At 38.8% G+C, this 22,149-nt stretch overlaps 1 protein-coding gene across 1 annotated transcript in view; it reads left to right on the plus strand.

Moving 5' to 3' along the window:
• Positions 1-22,149, plus strand: part of SPATA6L (spermatogenesis associated 6 like) — a 32,888-nt gene that overhangs the window by 1,424 nt on the left and 9,315 nt on the right. Inside the window, exons 2-7 of the mRNA XM_070935564.1 lie at positions 2,131-2,268; positions 5,179-5,227; positions 6,696-6,737; positions 17,220-17,344; positions 19,075-19,152; positions 20,164-20,427. Of these exons, the coding sequence (XP_070791665.1) occupies positions 2,131-2,268; positions 5,179-5,227; positions 6,696-6,737; positions 17,220-17,344; positions 19,075-19,152; positions 20,164-20,427 (696 nt within the window). The remainder of the gene's footprint in view (positions 1-2,130; positions 2,269-5,178; positions 5,228-6,695; positions 6,738-17,219; positions 17,345-19,074; positions 19,153-20,163; positions 20,428-22,149) is intronic.

A 22,149-nucleotide genomic window follows, 5' to 3' on the forward strand; every position in this document is an offset into this window, starting at 1 on the left:
CCTGCAATCATTCTTCATATGTTTTAGTCTCCAACCGCCTAATCATCTTTGTTGCTCTTCTCTGCACTCTTTCCAGATCGCAACATCTTTTTTATATTGTGCTAATCAAAACTGGATGCAATATTCCAAGTGGGGCCATACTAAAGCTTTGTAAAGCAGTACTAATACGTCACATTATGTTGATTCTATCCCTCTATTAATGCAGCCTAGAATTGCATTTGCTTTTTTGGCTACTGCCACACATTGTTGACTCATATTTAAGTGATTGTCCACTTGGACTCCAAGATCCCTCTCAAAGTTACTGGCATTGAGTCAAGTTTGACCTTGTCTGAACCTCTGCAGTTGGTTTTTCTTGCCTAAGTATAGAACTTTACTTCTACATTGAATTTCATTTATTAATATTAATCAATATTATTACTAATACTATTAATCAACAATCAATATTAATAATCACTACTTCCCATAAGAATGCATTCTAATCCCAGCGCTCATATGAAAGCTTAATTCATTTTTAAGGTATCTTAAGCCAAACCAGGATGCAGTGCAATTTTATGGATTGTGTTTTAGACTTTTGTTAATGTGAGAACTGAATAATAGGACAATGGATAGGCAAAACTTTTATATGTATTCAATTTTCTTAAACTTAAAATCCATTAAACTATGATAGGATTTTAAAAATGTTTTAATTGTTTTTAATGTAAAGCTGCCTGGAGTCACACAGCCATATATGTTTGTTTATTTAATAAATAAATAAAATTGGGGAGCATTATACAGTATTTTTTATGCTTAAAGTGAATCTTCTGCATAATTTGCACTTAAGAATTATTACTGCGGGTCACATTTGGGTGAATAGAATCCCAACTCTAACCTAACCATTACTACCTTCACCAAGTTCAAGGAACCCTAAACCTAGCCGTATCCTTATCCTTACGTATATAAATAATATGTACTTCAGATATTGCTTTAGCACTCTATCTTCCTCATAAGATCAACCAAAGGATAGCACTATGCATAAACATTCATGTTGTATTCTCACCCTCATTTTTATCATAGATTTCAAGGAAATCTAGCCCTAACCTTAACTTCAACTTTAGTCTTTCAGAATATTTTCCTGAAGTATTGCCCCAGAATTCCACCTTAACTTTAATGTCAATTTTTAAAGTATTGCTATGTCCAAAATCTCCTAATGCTAATCCTCAGATTTATTTTTAGGATAAAACATTTAGAACCCTAAACCTAAGTTTATTCTACCCTTATGTCAAACTGTTAAAAAAACTTTAAACAGAAGCACAACATTCACTTGCAGATGGAATGCTATGACCTCCAGCAGGTAGAAGAACATCTGTCCTCCTCAGTCAACCTAACATTACATCCATGCAGTATCACACAGCCATGTGTAACACTTCCTGTGTCAGGTCAAAGCAAGCCATGCAGAGTGTGGGATGGTTCCCCACCTATTTTATCTGACAGGTCTTCTTTTTCTACCATGACAAACATTTCCAAGGAAATATCGAAGCCATCTCATGTCTACATTACTGTGTCTCATTAGAGTTGTACATAATTTTGCAAATGGTAGAAGATGTAGCAATTAGATAATGCTAGATGTGGCAAATGTCCCATTTACAGGTAGTCCTCAATTTATGACCACAATTGAGCCCAAAATTTCTGTTGCTAGAAAGACATTTCTAGCTAGTGAGACATTTATCAAGTGAATTTTGCCCCATTTTATGACCTTTCTTGTCTCAGTTGTTAAGCGAATCACCGCAGTTGATAAGTTAGTAACACAGTTGTTAAGTGAATCGGGCTTCCCCATTGACTTCACATGACCTTGGGACACTGCAACCGTCATAAATAAGAACCAGTTGCCAAGCATCTGAATTTTGATCACATGGTCATTGGGATCCCAAAGGTGGTTTTTCAAGAGGCACCTAGACTTCCTGGTTTTTTCTTTGATGGGGATGCGGCAATGGTTGTAAGTGTGAAAAACAGTCGTAAATCACTTTTTTCAATGCTGTTGTAACTTGGAATGGTCACTAAATGAATTGTTGTAAGTCGAGGACTACCTGTATTTTACATTGAGCACTCTGACCACCTCATGATGGTTGTGATCTCATCTCATTTTCATCAAAGGTATCTTGCCCTGGTGTGTATTTGACAGAGAAGAACGATGTTTATCTCACTGTTTGTATCCTGGGCCAGTGCAAGGAGACCGATTGCATTCCTCCAGTGTTCCCTCTCTTGTTCCATGAGAAAATGTGGTTTGAGAAGGTATGTTAAAAACAAACAGAAATGCCCAATGTCATGGCCTGGTTTCTTATTTAAGTGAAAGCTTTAATTGGACCCATAAGTATGGAAGGTCACAAGCAAGATAACCTCGTTGGAAATCCCTAAGAGATCATCTGTCCCACCCAATCTCTTGTCAAGACAGCATCTGTAATGCAAAGGATAATGACAATACTCCTGGCAGATGCCCAGCTATGTCTTAAAGCAAGGGTGAAATCTAAAATTTTTTGCTACCGGTTCTGTGGGCGTGGCTTAATTAGTGGGCGGGGCTTGGCAGTAAGGTGACTGGGAGGGCATGGCTTGTTGGTCAGGTGGGCGTGGCCAAGTCAATGTCACTGCCCTTTTTTAACCTACAAAACACAACACAACACAACTATATAAAACACAACACAATATAAAAGCAGCTGTGCTAGACCCAAAATGGCCCCTGCAACAAGCAGGAACCTCACACGGCCACAAAAAGCCCAAAAAACCAACTTTCACACTTTACACACACACAACACAACACCACACAACTGGCTCACCCACAATGTAAAAGCAGCTGTGCTAGACCCAAAATGGCCCCTGCAACAAGCAGGAACCTCACACGGCCACAAAAAGCCCAAAAAACCAACTTTCACACTTTACACACACACAACACAACACCACACAACTGGCTCACCCACAATGTAAAAGCAGCTGTGCTAGACCCAAAATGGCCCCTGCAACAAGCAGGAACCTTACACAGCCACAAAAAGCCCAAAAAACCAACTTTCACACTTTACACACACAAAATTCCACATACAGCTTTGTGAGATTTTGTGTGTTTGTGTAGAGTGAAACACTACAGAAACACACTAAATCTCAGAAAGCTGCACAAATATTATTTTATTTTAATTTATTTTTATTTTTATATAAAAGCAGCTACATTTAAAACTTCCTAAACTTTAAATGGCTAGGTCTAAAAAAAGAACAACTAAAAAAAACCCCAATTAACTATTTTTTTAAAGCTCCCAAAGGGGAAAAAAACTTACCCAATAGAACAGGGGTCTCCAGCCTTGGCAACTTTAAGACTTGTAGACTTCAACTCCCAGAATTCCTCAGCCAGCTTTGCTTTGCTGGCTGAGGAATTCTGGGAGTTGAAGTCCACAACTCCCTGCCTGCTTAATTGCAGGCAGGGAGATTCAGTTGCTTGCTGATGCAATGGATCGCAGGGATTACAGCAAGGCGTTGCGACCAGCAGCTAAGGTAAGCAAGCTGAGGGGGGGATAGGAGAGGGAGGGGGAGGGATTTTTGCTACCGATTAGCAAGCAACTCAGCTGGGGTCGTCAGAGCTTGGATCGTCAGAGCCATTTAAAAGGAAAAAAGGTTTTTTTTTTTTACATGGCTCTGGTGATCCAAGCTGAGTTGCCTGATTAGCAGGCAACTCAGCTGGGATCATCAGAGCTTGGCTCGTCAGAGCCATTTAAAAGAAAGAAAAGGCTCTGATGATCGCATGGCTCAGCTGGGCATGGGAGGCGGGGGCAGGGATTTTTGCTACCGGTTCTCCGAACTGCCCGCCGCCATCGCTACCTACTCGCCCGAGCCGGTCCAAACCAGGAGCATTTCACCCCTGTCTTAAAGAGTATCTACTTCGTTCTAAGGCAGAGTGATGAAATATTAAATAACCCTCGCATTAGGCTGTTTTTCTTAATGCTTGGTGGAAAGCTGTTGTCTGCAGTTTACATTCACCTGTTATAATCCTGTGGGAGGTGTCAATATTTTGAAAGCCGTTTTACACATCTAGTACATAGGTAGTTTTTTTTCTTCTTACGATACACGGTTGGTTTGCAGAGATGAAAAAGAATAGAAAGGCACAGGGAAGGGTGTAAGCATAAAAAGGATTAGATAGGATTTCCTTGGCTTTTCTTCTATCCTCTGCCTTTGATACCTTTTGTATCTTACGCTTTCTCTGCACTTTGTAAATGTTAATTGCCGAGAAAGGGAATAGCCATGGTGGGATCAACAGCTCACCCCAGTTTTATGTATGTTGTGTGTACAACGTAAGTAAAAAAGAGCTGGGACTTTGATAACAGATCATGGCTGTAATCTTGACCCGTACTCCGACTGCAGATATCTTTGAGCCCTTTGTTGGAATCCAACGTTTGAAATGTTTGTTCCAATCATTTCAAATAAGTGTTCTTCAGGATTCTGCTCACTGAATATAAATATCAGGCGAGACATTTACTGTAGAGCAGCTGCCATCCTGATTTTCCATAGTGTCTCTAGGCCTCAGAGGCTGCTTTGGGGGCTCTCTGATGCTGCTTTTTTCATCAGCCACTCAGTGGTTCCTGCCGTAATGCGGCAGCTGCTCCCCTCCCCACCCCTTCCATCTCCATCAGTTTTTCAGAGAGGCAGGATGGGAGCAGAAGGCAAAACTGTGCCCTTTAACCCAGTCCTTTTTTTAAGATGAGTAAACTCTCCCTCTCTCTCTTTTTTTAGCATGGCTTAACTTTGGCCAATTGCTTTCCACCCATCATGCAAAGGTTGTCATATACTATGGGTATTAGGTGGGTGTTTTTTTTAAGGATTGTTGGTGTGTCTTATTAATGTGAATTAACCTTGCTTTATTTTAATAGTTAATGATGGCAGACTTCTACCACAGTGTCTGCATGCCAGAATCCAACTTAGTAATTCAAACAGTTTTATTTAGCAATGATTATTTTATCTGATGAATAACAGTAAAGGGTCTTTTAAATTTCCTTCATTAGAACAAAAACATCTATATTGACATTTTGATATTTATGTGCATTTAACTTCAGTCAATTGAATACATTAAAATTTGAAAGGATGAATATTAATCAGATGAAATTTTCTTGAACAAATGGCTATTTCTAACATTTTTATTATCATCCTTTTTTGTTTCTATTCTTGTAGGTATTTGAAAATGCTACAGATCCTATTACCGTTGTAGAACTGCTAGAAAGTAAGTCTCTCAAAATATGTTCCCTGGTCTTCCAAGTAAAATTTGCTTTGAGTGGTCAGTGATCAGTATTATACAAATTTCTTTTAAAGAAGTTAAATACATGAAGACATAAAAATAAAATAATGAGGTATAAAAAGAGATGTTGGAAACACAAAATTAATTATTGAATTACAACAACCATCAGACTAATTACTACACATTTAGTAAAAAAAATGAGACAAAGAGATCCCAACATTCTAATTCATTAGTTCTTAAATGTACTTAGGCAATTACAGTAGGTATACAACCCTCAATAAATGAGTAAATAGTATTTACTATCAGTGATATTTAACATTGTAAAAATATAAAATGATAGTTTTGAAATTCTGGTCAGGTATTCACTTCTGTTTTTCAGTAATCGTGCCATAATTGGCCTGATAGCTGTTGCAGTGCCACAAAACACATGTAGAAAATGGGCATAAAGTGCATTGTGAAGTTGCAATATTTGTATCATCAACAGTCACCTCCCCTAACCTCTTGGGAGTCCATTCTAACTCTGCTTTCCCACTCAACATGTGTTGAGGGAAATACATAAGTCAATTCACCAAACTAGACCAGATTGAAGGTGCTGTAGGCATTATCACAAGATATAGCCAGAGGTGTTACAGATGATCTGGTTCAGACATCATAAACAATCATTTTCCTATTGTGTGCCAAAACTTGAGTCATACAAAATCTTTCCCTTCTTTCTGTTCTTGTGTGGCAGTGCATAGGATTAAAAGCAGAACCTTTTTTTTTTTTTACTTTTAAATTAAATCAGGAACTGCTATCCTGATGCTGTTTGAGCTTGGGTGATTGATTTGCTCAAACTATTAATAATGAGATCAAATAAAGATCAAACCGAGCTTTCAGGGTTCAGGTGAAATCACAACTGAAAGTATAGTTTTTAAAAATACAGAATGTGAAGAAAAAAGAGATGCGGTGTGCTGCTCTTTGTATTTTCTTCTTTGTAGTGTTCAGGAATATGTTTGAAGATCATATGTGGTTTGGGAATATTTCAAGAAAGGCTTTTTATTCCCCTCCTACAATAGATTAGAGTATTAATAGATGGAAGTAATATTTGGATATCTTAGATATGAAAGTTAACCAGGTGATCTTGGACCAGTCATTCTCTTTCACCCCAACCTACCACACAGGATTGTTGTTGTGAGGAAAATAGGAGGAGGAAGGTGTATTGGATATGTTGGTCACCTTGAGTTGTTTGTAATAATAATAAAGGCGGGAAACAAATAAATCAATAAATGCTTTTTCAGTATCTATCTTGCATTAAAGTGAACTAAAATGAAAGGGAGGCCCTTGAAGACTAAAATATGGTAATACCATATGAAGATCTAAGAACATGTCCCTCGTAGGGTTTTGAGCACTTTTGCACATAAGTGTTATATTTGCTTAGCTCTCATGAATAATATATTTGATCTCTCATTTTCAGAAAACGTGGCAAAGTTTCGATTATCTGAACTGATACCTTCAGGTAAATTTGAGAAATATTTTTTCAATCTCATCTATCCTGTAATGGAAGAGTTAATAAGGAAACAATGAAGTGAGCTTTTTGATCTCTGATGTTGCCATATTTATCACTACTATTAGTATTAGTGATGGACCCCGAAAGGTTCCTGATGGAGCTTGGGCCATTTCCTGAGACTCTGGCTCACAACTCGGCTGAGGACCTGGTGGTCGCCTGGGACAGGGCGGCTACTGGGGCCTTGGACCGCGTTGTGCCTTTGCGGCCTCTGACCCGATGCCGATCTCGTCTAGCTCCTTGGTTTTCCGAGGAGCTGAGAGAGATGAAGCGTCGGAAAAGACGCCTGGAGAGCGATTGGAGGACAAGCCGATCTGAATCTGACCGAACACAGGTGAGATCTTATATTAAGACCTACCTAGTGGCGATAAGAGCGGCGAAGTCTAGCTACTTCTCCACTCTTATTGCATCTGCAGAGAACTGCCCAGCTGCGCTGTTTAGGGTGACCCGCTCCCTACTTCAGGTGGGAGTACGGGAAGATCCCTTAAAGGGTCGAGCTGAGGATTTTGTACAATTCCTGCATAATAAAGTCGCTCAGATTCGGGAAGGCCTGGACTCCGATTGGGTAGATCCAGGGGAGGAGACGGGGGCAGGTCTTGAGAGCGTTATCTGGGAAGAGTTTGACTCTGTGGCTCCTGAGGACGTGGACAGGATTCTGGGCAAGCTTAACGCTGCCACATGTTTATTGGACCCGTGTCCCTCCTGGTTGGTACTGGCCTCCCGGGAGGTTACACGAGGCTGGCTCCAGGGGATTATAAATGCTTCTCTGAGTGAGGGTGTCTTTCCCGTCGCCTTGAAAGAGGCGGTTGTGAAGCCCCTCCTCAAGAAGCCTTCCCTGGACCCGGCTATATTATCAAATTATCGTCCAGTCTCCAATCTTCGCTTTGTTGCGAAGGTTGTTGAGAGTGTGGTGGCGCGACAACTACCCCGATACCTGGATGAAGTTGTCTATCTGGATCCGTTCCAGTCGGGCTTCAGGTCACGATACAGCACGGAAACGGCATTGGTCGCATTGGTGGATGATCTCTGGAGGGCTCGGGACAGAGGTTGCTCCTCTATCCTGGTCCTATTAGATCTCTCAGCGGCTTTTGATACCATCGACCATGGTATCTTACTGCACCGGCTGGAGGGGTTAGGAATAGGGGGCACCGTGCTTCGGTGGTTCTCCTCCTTCCTCTCTGACCGTTCGCAGTTTGTGTTGGCAGGGGGGCAGAGGTCGACCTCGAGGCACCTTATTTGTGGGGTGCCGCAAGGGTCAGTCCTCTCACCCCTTCTGTTCAACATTTATGTAAAACCGCTAGGCGAGATCATCCGTGGTTTTGGGGTGAGTGTTCATCAGTATGCTGATGACACACAGCTATACATCTCCACCTCAGACCACCCCAATGATGCCCTTGCTGTGATGTCCCGTTGCCTGGAGGCCGTGCGGATCTGGATGGGGAGAAACAAGCTCAGACTCAACCCCTCCAAGACCGAGTGGTTGTGGCTTCCGGTGTCCCGGTATAGTCAGCTGGTACCATCACTGACAATAGGGGATGAGATCTTGCTCCCCACAGAAAGGGCCTGCAACTTGGGTGTCCTCCTGGATTCACGGTTATCTTTAGAAGATCATTTGACGGCCGTGGCCAGGGGTGCCTTTTATCAGGTTCGCCTGATCCGCCAGTTGCGTCCCTTTCTGGATCGGGATGCCTTGCGCACGGTCACTCATGCCCTAGTTACCTCCCGTATGGACTACTGTAATGCTCTCTACATGGGGCTCCCCTTGAAAAGCACCCGGAGGCTCCAACTGGTCCAGAACGTAGCCGCGCGGATGATTATGGGCGCAGCTCGTTACGCCCATGTAACACCTCTCCTACGCGAACTGCACTGGCTCCCGGTGGTCTTCCGGGTGCGATTCAAGGTGTTAGTTATCACCTTTAAAGCGCTCCATGGCTTAGGACCTGGGTACCTACGAGACCGTCTTTTGCCACCAATAGCCTCCCACCGACCAGTTCATTCTCACAGGGAGGGACTACTCAGGGTACCGTCAGTCAAATTATGTCGACTGGCGACTCCCAGGGGGAGGGCCTTCTCTGTGGGGGCTCCAACCCTTTGGAATGAACTGCCCCCGGAGATACGGAATATCCCTGATCTCCGTGCTTTCCGCCGTGCCCTCAAGACCCTGATGTTCCAACAGGCAGGGCTAAACATACGAACATGTGAATGATTTTTTAAATGTTATCTAATTCTGGGTTTTATTTAATTGACCAAACTAAGTAATAATTTTAATTAGCAATTTTATGATGTTTGTGTGTCTATATTTTTCTTGACTGTACACCGCCTTGAGTCCTACGGGAGAAAGGCGGTATAGAAATATAATAAATAAATAAATAAAATAAATAAATAAATGAGGTGGTCTTGAACAGACGTTATATAGTTGAAGTTTCCCAGTATGAAACTTATACAGGTAGTTCCCGACTTAGAATCACAATTAATTCAAAATATATGTTGCTAACAAAACAGTTGTTAACTGAGTTTTGCCCTATTTTCTGACCTTTCATGCCACATATATTAAGTGAATCACTGCAATTGTTATGTTAATAATATGGTTGTTAAGTGAATTTGGCTTCGCCATTGCCTTTGCTTGTCAGAAAGTTGCAAAAGGTCATCACCTGACCCTACAACACTGCAACCATCATAAATATGAGTCAGTTGCCAAGCATCTGAATTTTGGTCACATGACCACGCGGATGCTGCAATGGTCATAAGTGGGAAAATGGTCATAGGGCACTTTTTTCAGTGCTGTTGTAACTTTGAATGGTGACTAAATGAAGGTAAGTAAAGGTAAGTTGAGGACTACCTGTATATGAAAAATATTATTTCCTCAGAAATCTGTGAAGTTCATTCTTTCTTTGTTAAAGCTTCTTTTTTTATGTAACAGTTGATGCATAAACAAGACAAATGCTAATTCTTTAGCCCCAGTCCTTATTTCCTTAAGCTACCCCTAGCATCGTAGGAAGTTGATAGTGCCTGGAGGCCAGTGATTGGCATTGAAACCCATTCTGGATCTCTGTTAAAACTAAAAGACAGAAAAGGAGCCTGGAAACCTGAGGTCAACATGAATGATGGGTTCTGGAGTAATTGTGACAATTTTAGAGCAAGGGATATAATCATGGAGATTAAAGCAAAGGCATCCAGTCTTGGCAACTTTAAGAGTGGATTTCAACTCTTAGAATGGACTTCAATTCTCAGCAGCAAGGCCGGTTGGAGAATTATGGGAGATGAAGTGCATAGGTCTTAAATTTGCCAAGATTGGACAGGCCTGTTTTAAAGGAAATAGTAACATGGTTGTGAAGCGAGGGCTAGAATCCTGAGAAAATTGGAGAATATGAATGGCAGAAGGATGGTGAGTTGGTTCTGTGAGGAATAAACATTCTGAGTGCACTTTTGTGAGCTTGCTGTGTGTAGGATGTATGTCTTTATTTCGTAGGTTCTGTTTGGAAAATTGATTTAGGAGTGATTTTTCTTTTCATGAAAGATACTAAGAATTGCTTTGAGTTTGAGAACTCGGATCTCCACATTTGTTTTATATTGAAACACTATGTTTTGTGATTGGTCATGCCTATTCTCCTACAAAAACCATTTAGGGAATAGGCATTACCCACCAGCCCTTACATGTTCTGAAAATTTCTAATGTATTCATTGGCCCACAAAATTGGAAATCATTCTGGGCAAAATAAATGCCCAGAGAGCAGTGCATAATTGAAAGTTCAGGGAAGCCACTATGCTTGCTTGCGTTAAAACGTTCTTGGAAGTGAACACAGGGTGGCAGAATAGGCCTTCTGAGCAAGGACTAAGTCTTTTTAGTCCTACTTTCTGCTTCTCTACTTCTTTTCAATTTAGGTCAATCTGTACTGATACATCCACTTTCACAAAAATATTATTTTTAACAGCAACGTTCAAATATTATTATATTTTTAAATTTTGTTTATATGCCCTCATGAAATGAATCTCTGCAGAAGTAACCCAGCCAAAGTTTTACGGCATGGTACAACAAGGTTGATCTCTCCTGGCAGTGTTGAAATTGATGACAGCCAAAAGTATTTGTGCTGATCTTTTCTGGTCCTGCAATCTCCAGTTTTAATAACTGGGCCCACTACATGTTGTGGATCAAGCAGGGAAAATATCCTTTTGGGGTGTCAATCTCCATCAATCTGATCCCACATCAACAGTAGATGAGTTGGGGCTTTACAATTGCCTGTGATTCCACTTCAGAATTTGTATCCAATGTTTTCATAAATCAATTCTTCTGCTCTTTGTGCTATCTCATATATACAGTATGTGTATACACCCCCCCCCTCCACTGGGCAATTTGTTCTTAAGGCAGAAAGATGCTTAATCAATATATTTACATCTTACTTTCTGCTCAACTAAAATCCAGGTTCTTAATTATGGCCTTCGGATGGTCACCAACTCATCAGTTCTTGAGTCAAACTCTGATCTGGGTCCTGCAAAAACATCTAAAGGGATGAAAGAAAACAGTATAAATTAGATCCAGCTTTCTTGGTTTTCTTTGATTATTATTATCTTGACAACTGAATGTGCTTTTTAATTGTTCTGGGAATAAGCAGGTGAAGTAGTTTGAAATTATGATTTCTACTATGTCTGGAAAGCATTAAATTCCCCAAATATAAATTGTGACTTATTTTTCAAGACTGTTACATCGGCTATCACACAGTGAGCGAAGCAACTCTTAACCTTAGGACCTGGTGTTTGACAGTGAGTCTTCCTCCCTCAAATTAGAATAAAAATCCAATAAATTAGCTCAGTGATTTGCAAACACTGTTTTCTACATTTTCATCTGGGCATTTATGCCAGGCTTAGAGTGAGATCGTGTGCTATCAGTACTTTTGTGGAAGATGTACTTTCTTTTAATTATGTCCAACTGCAAAGCCTGAAAGAGAATAGCCTCATTGCCCCTGAATAAGGTCCCATCTTGGACACTAAGCCTCCATTGGTAGTTCATATGTAGTCTGGCCACTCCTCCAGTGTCTGACCATCTGTAAAACTTCATCTTCATCTATGGTCTTCTGTATTCCCATTGCCTGTCAATAGTGTTAGAAAATGGTTAAGTACTGTAACCTTTATGGATTCTGTGTCCTTCTCTATAAAACCCTCTTTGGTGATTTATAGAGGAATGTTCTGTATGAAATTTCTTCCAGTGCAAGATGTTCTTGTAGAATTTTCATATATCAAATTATTGTAATTTTATTAAGACTTCTTGAAACTCTTCAGGGCACCTGGCAACACTTTCTATGCAATACATTTTCAAGGTTTGTGTTCTTATTGGGCCTGCACTGTTTGGCCAAACGAAAACAAATGGAACTTCTCCATGTACAGGCAATAATTCTTTCTCAATGTTTGTGTAACTCTGATCACTTTAAAAGAATGCTTGATTAGAATGTACCGTGTAGACTTCCTAGTCATCTCTCTATTATGTTGTTTTGCAGAAAAAAGCTGTTCTGCTGAACTTTAGTACAGGAGAATACGGATTTGGGATAGATTTTAATTTTAAAAATAATACCTGCAAATCACTTTCAGATCATTCTCACCCAATGTCCTTATTTTTTGAGTTGTGAGAGTGTTCCACAATGATCTCCTTGCAAAATTCTACCAGGCTACGTATTATGCTGAAGAATTTTTGGATTCCTTTCATGTTCTTTGGTCTTAATATCCTTTACATTGCTTTCCCAAGTCCAGCTTATGGACTCCACTTTCAACAAGTGTCCATTATAAAGCACTTGTTTCAGTCTTAGCTGGACTTCATTAGGATTCCATTTATTGTGCCACTCTAAGAAAACAAGAAACCTATTTTTAAATTAAGTCTTCTATTGTTTCTGTTTCAGTATTTTCTTCTCCAGTAATGAGGATGGCAGCTGTAATTACTTTTCTGCCTGAAAAATGCTCCTTATTTATTTATTTATTTATTTTATTTTTATTTATATTTATATGCCGCCCTTCTCCGGAGACTCAGGGCGGCTTACAATGCGTTAAGCAATAGCCTTCATACTTTTGTATATTTTATACAAAGTCAGCTTATTGCCCCTACAAACTCATTTTACCTACCTTAGAAAGGATGGAAGGTTGAGTCAACCTTGAGTCTGGTGAGAATTGAACTCGCAGTAATTGCAGGCAGCTGGAAGCTAAATACTACCTTTTAACAGTAGCATTAGTCTGCTGTGCCACTCAGGCTCCTCTTCTTGATTTAGGTTTTAATGAAACCCAACAGGGCTTGGGTTGCTGATCCTTGTTTCTTTATTTACTTATTAGTTATTTATCGTGCTGTTATTATTTTATAAGTAATTCAAGGCAGAGAACATAAATAATAATCCTTCCTCCTTTGTTTTTCCCACAACAACAACCTGGTGAGATGGGCTGGGCTGGGCTGGTCCAAGGCCTAAGGCAGCACTAGAACTCACTATTCTACACCAGGGGTCTCCAACCTTGGCAACTTTAAGATTTGTGGACTTAAACTCCCAGAATTCCTTGGCCAGCTTTGAAATCCACACGTCTTAAAGTTGCCAAGGTTGGAGACCCCTGTTCTACACTATTGTTCAAACAGCAAAGTATCACAGATTCCTAGGACATTTAAGACATGATGACCTGCACAACTCTGTTCCCTTGCAATGGTCTGAATACTGATCCTCCCAAAAAAAAAAAAATATTATGAGTTCTTGTTTAAATTTGGAAATCTTAATTTTACCCTTGTCCGCTGCTTTTAGAGTTGGCCTATTGTACATAAAAATATACTTAATAGCATGCTATTTATAGGAAGAGAAGACTAGTAGCACATTGAAGGTGGATCCACAATCTAGTTAAAAGAGAATAGGTTGTTTGTTCTGTTTGCTATCATGTTAATGAACAATGGGGATATATTCCATTCTCTCTGATATTATTCACTGTGCAGACATTTGCTAAGACGTGATTTGGAATTCCTGAGTTCAAGTTTTGGATTTCATCACAACGTTTATATTCCTCACTGTCTGCTTGTATCATCTTTACTTTCCAATTGTAAGGTTTCCTCAGTAGATTCAGATTTATCTTGCACACTGCTGCGTAACAAGTCAGCAACATTCAGCGCCAACTGAAGCTCCAGGCCATCTAACAAAGGCAGTTCCTGTGGAGTATATTGCAGAGGTCAAGAGGCAAGGTTGTTATAGCATGACTCACCATGTGTAGAAGTTCTGATCCAGAAAGCTCTGTAGTTAGCATAAAAATAGGCACATATAGTTGTTATACACTGCAGTGGTGGTTTTCATGAAGATTATACAAACATACTTATAAGTATGTTAATGGTGTTGATAACATACTGGAAAACAACCAATATTCTCACATTGCAATAGTTGTATCTTAACATTCATGATATTGACAACTTTTTAGCCCCTCACAAGCTTCCTAAAATTAATGACCAAGAAATAGAGAATTTAAAAAGTGAATGGTGAACAGGATCTTAATATTATATGTTCTTTGCTGAGACGTGATTTTGAAAGTTGTCTACAAATTAACAGGGCAGTTTGACATTGAATTTTTATAGTCATCATCCATAAATAGAATGTGGTACTAAGGGCTAATCAGCCAAGAGCTTAATATAGCATCACACTCTAGTTTTGCAACATTGCGCCAAGTTTTCATTACAGAAGAAAGCATAACTTCAGGGTTCCTCCTCCTCCCAGGTTATAAACATTAATTATTATACCATGGTAGCCAAATCGGTGGCCTAACAAATCAATTAATTCCAAGGCATGTTCTTGGATTTTGAGACAGAGTTTTCAGCTATTTTTCACCACAAACTCTAGAATAACCAATCCAAAAAGAAAGGGATTTTCGCTGTTCTGATGGTACTTCCATTGCAATGATTTCTGAATGACCGACATTTAAGACCTCTTCATCTTTTTATTTAGACCAATGAGATACAACAACACAAACCACAAAGAGACTCTTGTGATAAGATAAACAAAAGATGAGTATTTGGAGTTCACAGACAGATGCACCCACGTATCCAGTGTAGAATGACTATTTTCCTGCTTTCTCTCATGGCGTCTTGTATCATCACATGTGGCTATTTCTCAAGAGAACATGTAATTTTGTGTTATTATGAGGTGTAGGAATAATCACAATAAACCCTGTATATCCTTGAAACCTTTGGGGTTTGATTATGCTTTTACATTGGTATATTTCAACCATTTGGATATGGTTGAAATTTTTTATACTGTTCACTGGGTGAATTCACTGGGATTTATTTTGAAGGAGACATATATATGTTTTCATTGCAAAATCTCCCTCTCTGGTAACTGGACATTGCTGTGAATCTTGCCATTCTGAAATTAAATGTCTTTGCTTTGCTATTGAAAGCTAAAAATAAATCCTTGCTGACAAAATGCGTGAAAGCGAACAGACAATACTTTCTGGTGATACCACATGCTTCAAGATAATGAAGGGTCAAATACAATTATATATAATAATGATGCATCCCGGAGGACAGGGAGAACAGAAAATTAAATTCCATGTCACTGAGAAAAATGACATATTTTACAATAAGAAACAGTCACATGTGCTATATTTATCCATTTTTCCTATGGCTAGGTTTAAATTATATCAATGCAATTAGCAATTTGCTTCACTGCAGCTGAAGAATGCGCTTGTGCATCTGAAGGGAAAAATCCTCTTTAATCTCTAGTGAAGAATGCTGTTTCATTGATAGCTAAGTAAATTTGCCTTGCTCCTAAATGTTTCAGTTTTTGCAAATGGCAAAACAAAATCTAGCTCTTTTTCTAACCAGTTATGCTGGGCTTCCTTTCAGTGTAAGGACTCTTATTTAGAGATTGTTGCAAAGGGAGGGGAAAGGTGGTTGGTCTTTGTTCGTCTGTGAGGGGCGGGTTTAAAAAAGTCAGAAGGGCAAATACGAGTATACAGTCTGAAGTCCCGCCCCCTTTTTCCATCATTGATCATGTGGTTGTAGCCACCATCCTGAGTTTTTTTACTTCCACCTCACAGGTCCTCCAAGGCCCCCCCCCTTTTTTTTTTTTTTTTAAATTTGATTTATATGCCGCCCTTCTCCGAAGACTCAGGGCGGCTTACAATGTGCTCAGCAATAGTCTTCATCCTTTTTGTATATTTATACAAAGTCAGCTTATTGCCCCCACAACTGGGTCCTCAATTTACCTTCCAACTCTATGATACTATGATGATCCCTCTGCCCTTATAGAATATACAGGTAAACCTCATTTAGCAACTGCCTCAGGTAGCAACCATTTGCAGTTATAACAGCGATGAAAAAATAACTGTGTAACCAGTCCTTGAATTTTTCTCTCCCAGTCACGTGTTTGCCATTACAGTCAGTACAAAATCATAAGCAAATGTGAGTCATGTGATTTTTCACTTAGCAATTGCTTTGCTTAACAATTAAGCTGCCAATCCCAATTGCAGTCGCTAAATGAGGACTACCTGTATCCTGGAACTGCTTTAGACAGCTTTATCGTCCTAAACTGTATTATAACTCAAGAGAGAAATATGGAAACTAGTGTTCATGACCACCTGAGAACACTGAAGTAATTTCTTGCAAAAAAGGAAAAGATCATCAGTGGAAGAAAGGTTTTATTGAGTGACATTCTCATTCTCTCCCTCCATCTCTCTCTTTCTCTCTCTCTCTCTCTCTCTCACACACACACACACACACACACACACACCAGCAGTGTTCCTAATATGATTCAGCAGCACATTTCAGATATTGAAATCTTTAATTGGATGTATAATATGATATATCCTCTGATTTCAGATAAAAAGGTCTCTGTACAATTGGGGATTCTTGTGTTTTAAAAAGGTGTTGTCATGATTCTTGGAATTTCATCAACATTTTCTTCTTCTTGCTCTGAGGCATAAGGATTTAATGCAAAGCTTTTGCATGCAGCACATAAGCTAGTCATTCTTGTAAATGAAACGATTGAGGATATTAGCTGCCTGTGGGTACAAGCCCTTTTTCAAATTTTACCGTGTTGTTTGACTAGGGGATTTGGGGTTATGAAATCTAAACAAGCCACAATTTGTAAGTCAGTAACAAACCCTGTTTGAAACTGCTTTATATTTTTAGCCCACCTGGGAATAATACAGGGTTTATTCATCATGCAGTGATCTCTCTGTTGGGTTAGTTTATCTGCTTGTGTAAAGAAGAAATAGCTGTACATGTGAACATATTGCTTGTTCCATTTGGCTGAAGAACCCAGGATCCAATGTTTACTATATGTATGAATTCTATTGGTTGTTCATTGTGGGACAGAATGTGCCATAAATGTGTTCCTTGTGGGATTTGTCTTTCTGAAATATGATACAATGTAATGAGATTGTATGTTTCATTGATCAAACGTATTCATTGGCCACAATTCTCTATTTACTATTCAGATGGAAAAGAGCTGGCATTTTATGAAACAAACACTCGGTATTTTCTGTTTCCTGAGCCAAAGCTGACTCCTTCATATCCTGGAGTGGATCGAGAGCTATTAATGAACACCCATCCTTCTTTCCCGGTATGTTGGTATGAAATGAGATTTCATCTACCAAAGAAAGAAATGTCTGTTTAGTAACCCGATCTTGATATGAATTATTTGATCTATCAACTTCTTGCTTTTTACTTGTGAATGTTATATAGTTAGAAACTCTTCAGAGCACAAACAGCACAAAGCCCTTTATAGTAAAATCATTTCTGATCATTCAAAGGGTAAAATATACTACAGTGATAGCCTCAGTTGACATCATGAAAACAGTAGTTAGTAAGTTAGTGATAAACCATTGCACTGTATGGGAAGAGCTTAATTTTTTACTTGGAATTTGGATTATTTTTTAAGTGACAAAGCGTGTGTCAAAGTTTTGGGTGTGATTTTTTTTTTTTAATCTTATGTGCTAGTGCAGCTTTAATTTAATTTGAAATGGGCCAGAATTAAAACCCCATAATTCTCAGCAGTTGTCTGGACAGCCCCAGAATTATGAAAGATAATAACAAGAGATTTCCTAGGTGGAAATTGTTGGGTTTTCTCCCTCAATTTTTGCCAACTCACATGATTGTTTTATGAAAACATATATTAAAAATTTACAAGAGTTCTAATCGTTCATCTTTATTTTCATCTGTTAAAGCTGTTGACGGAGAACTCCTTTCAATCTGTTAATCCTTTTTTGAATATATAATTCTTGTGCAATATTGAAAGTGCCTTTTATGTTTCCAAATGGAAATAATGTTGGGAAACAGAAACAGTGACCTTAAGAGCCCTGAGGGAAATTCAGGCTAGAGATATCAAAAACCTGAAGCTTGATCCCAGGCCAGGGGCATGGCAGGGGCTTTCAAAAAGCTACAGTGGCAGTTGTGGCTACCTATTTTTTGAGAGCTTTCCTTCCCAAATTGTGTCATGATTTATCTAAAGTAGGCATTTATACAGGTAGTTCTTGACTTATGACCGGTCAAAGTTATAATGGACCCCCAAAAGATACTTAAGACCTGGATTTGAAGTTCTGATGGCTGCTCCCCCCCCCTGCAATTATGAAATCACATTTTAGGCCATCGGCAGCTGGCCCACATTGCCCACCATTTACAGTGTCCTGTAGTCATATGACCACAATTTATGATGGTTTTTTACCAGAAACTGACATCTATTTCTGGTTTATGACAAAAAATACCCATTGAGGACAATTGGCTTGCTTAATGACTATTGAAAAAAATAAATAGAATCAAGTCAGTCGTGTGACCTGCTTAATGGCCAACATATCTTACAACCATAATTTCAGGCTCTATCACATACGTCAAGGATTACCTATAATAACTAAGTAGGTCTAACCAACTCATTGGTCCCTCTGCTGGAAGGAAATATAGTCTATATAAAGTTAGAAATTGATTCAGAATGATTTAAAAGTAGAACACACATATGTCAATCAAACTAAGCAATTTGCTAATCAACCCTTATGTTGCTGTTCCTTGAGATAATTGAAATGATATGATAGCTCAGCATAACTACTAGCTAGAATCTGAGTTGCAAATAAAAATATTACTTGGAAGCAATCGGTAAGTTTATGATGCAGCCTTTACATGCTTATTTGAAGTAATTTGTAAGTACATGCACATATTGTCAATTTAAATTGATTTCTGTTTTACCTGATGTTCTTCAACAATGAAAAATAGACAGTTGCAATCTCATGTAGTGCATTAATGTATTATCTTGTTCTGCATGCATTTATTTATATTAATTCCTCATGTTAAAATTGTTTAAAGGGCATTGCACCAAAATTAGAATTTTCAACAAGAACAACTATTACAGAACTTCCACTTCTTCACAGCAAGTGGTATAGTGTAAGTAATTTTAATAAATGGTCATTTTTAGAGCCAACTATATTTACTCAAATCTATTTTTTTCCTTATCTCTATTCTTAATTCAGATAGTCCTCAACGTGTGACCACAATTGAACCCAAAATGTATGTTGCTAAGCAAGAAATTTGTTAAGTGAGTTTTGTCCCATTTTATGACTTTTCTTGCCACATTTGTTAAGTGAATCAGTGCAGTCACACGGTTGTTAAGTGAATCTGGTTTCCCCATTGACTTTGCTTGTCAGAAGGTCACAAAAGGGGATCACATGACCCTGGGACACTACATCCATCATAAATGTGAATCAGTTGTCAAGCATCCGAATGTAAATCATGTGACCATGGGGACGCTGCAATGGTCATAAGTGAAAAACTGTCATAACTCACTTTTTTCAGTGCCGTTATAGACTAGACTAGACTAGACTAGACTAGACTAGACTAGACTAGACTAGAATAGAATAGAATAGAATAGAATAGAATAGAATAGAATAGAATAGAATAGAATAGAATAGAATAGCAGAGTTGGAAGGGACATTGGAAGTCTTCTAGTCCAACCCCCTGCTCAGGCAGGAAACCCTACACCACTTCAGACAAATGGTTATCTAATCTCTTCTTAAAAACTTCCAGTGTTGGAGCATTCACAACTTCTGCAGGCAAGTTGTTCCACTGATTAATTGTTCTAACTTTCAGGAAATTTCTCCTTAGTTCTAAGTTGCTTTTCTCCTTGATTAGTTTCCACCCATTGCTTCTTGTCCTGGGAATAACTTGATTCCCTCTTCTTTGTGGCAACCCCTGAGATATTGGAACACTGCTACCATGTCTCCCCTAGTCCTTCTTTTCATTAAACTAGACATACCCAGTTCCTGCAACCGTTCTTCATATGTTTTTCATATGTAACTTCATATGTAATGGTCACTAAGCGAACAGTTGTAAGTGGAGAACTATCTGTATTGCCTTCCCAACTGATTCCTGAGATTACAAACCAGATATATTTTGCAGGATCGCAATAAAATCAAGTTACAAAGGGAGCCTTCAACATCACCCGAAAAAAGGAGCATCTCACCAGTGCAACATAAGGCAGCAAAAAGTCGGAGTTGTAAGAGACTTTCGAGGTCATTTGAGTCCCGCTCCTCATCACCGAACTCAAGAAGGCGTCTCCATGAAGTCTGCAGAGATAAGGACCAGCCATCATCTTCCCTGAACCTGAGAGGTGTTCGGTTCAAAACAGAAGCGGAGCACAGGCCGCCTTTCGTAGTTAGGCATGTAAGTCCCAAATATATGATGGAAATGTTCAGTTCAATATTGGGGCAGTTTTCTCAAAGCTTCACGAACATAACGTTGTAGAAAAACAAAATGCATCTTCCTTTTGGGGTGATCGACTAGAACTTATCAGAGCTTCATTCCATAAAAATTAATTTCAATTGAATGATAGGTTTCAGTTGGAACAATAAAGAACACTCCTCAGTGTAAATTGGAGCACAAAGAAGAGGAAAGTAAGAAGTTAAATATTTACCTATTCTACTTCGGAGGGAGCATCTTTCCTTTTTCTCTTCTTTTGTAACATTTATAAGCAATAATAAAGTGCAGATGTTGACTTTAAACTTAAATTATACTTGTTATATATCCTAAAAACTAAATATATGCTGCTTGGTATCTTTTAACAACATTATATTGATAGGCAGTTGTGTAAATTCATTAAGGATCTGTTCATCCATAGGTAATATCTTTTTTTAAATGCACCTTTGCTTTAAATAAAGCAAAAGGATGATGAGGCTCAATTATAGTCATTTTTTTAAAAAAAGAACATACATCAAATTGGGCTGATTAAAATTCAAATTGGGCTGATTTAAATAGATTCTATTTTTTATCTGTGTGCAATCAACATACACTGGAATGTTATCTCTGTTGCTAGATTCTAGAATTTCAGATTGACAATATATGGTTCTGTTGATGGATTGCATCCCATCATCCTCACCATTAACCATGATGGCTTGGTCTGATGAGAGTTGTAAAGACACTTTTCTTCTCTCTGATGCTAGGCTCTCTCCAGCAACATGCAAATAGCCTTGATTTGCCTCAACTTCCCATGTGTGTTTTGCATTGTACAGAAATTACGTGTGTTTGTACAGATATGCATACATGTACATGTACATACACACACACATACTTTCAGTCAATTCCTTTTACTGCATCTAGCCATAAAATAAAGTTTTGGCTGTCATTTTTTCCTCTGTTATAATAAAAATTGGGGAAGTACATAATTTCTTATTGACTTAAAGATGTTTACAAACATCTATAAGTGCTACCAGTGTGCCTTTACTCGGATGTAAGACGTACATCTATTGGTGGGGATTCTTGCCTAATAAGAGCATTTGGTCTGGATTTCTGATGAATGATGTTCATTGATTTCAAAGAGTTTAATCCAGGTAAGCATGTGTAGGCTTATGGTGTAACCTACTACTGTCATCTTCAGGCAAAGCTGATTGTAATGTTTTCCAAGAAAACTCTCTGGTGCAATTTTCACTTTTCTTCCCTTCCCAAAATTAATGTTCCCTTTCTTGTCTCTTCCCTGCCCATATAGAGGCAGTTACATTGATTTCTTTCTCTATAACTAAAGAAAAAACTTTCTTTAGAAGTTTTCATAAATCCAGTATTTCAGTGTTCACAATATAGCCCTTTTCCTCTGTAAATATCAAAAACAAACATCTCAGGATGTCATCAATCCCAGTTAGTAAATCATTTCTCCTATTCTCAAGAAATGCCAGGATTTAATTAACAGCAAACCACATACTGTGATAGATTTAATACACTTGGGTCTATTTAAACCAGGGATCAGCAATCCGCGATTCTGTAGCTCTTTCATCCTTCTGCTGCGGCTCTCTGTTGCTGGCCGGCTCCACAATTGATAGGGCTTTCATTTAGGACAGGTAGAGGAAAAAGGACGCTGTGCTAGGAGGAGACTCTATGGTGGGAGAACCGGACTTC

Source organism: Pituophis catenifer, unplaced genomic scaffold (assembly GCF_029215685.1).
Source record: "Pituophis catenifer annectens isolate HBS135680 unplaced genomic scaffold, rPitCat1.0.hap2 SCAF_2, whole genome shotgun sequence".
NCBI classification, from domain to species: domain Eukaryota; kingdom Metazoa; phylum Chordata; class Lepidosauria; order Squamata; family Colubridae; genus Pituophis; species Pituophis catenifer.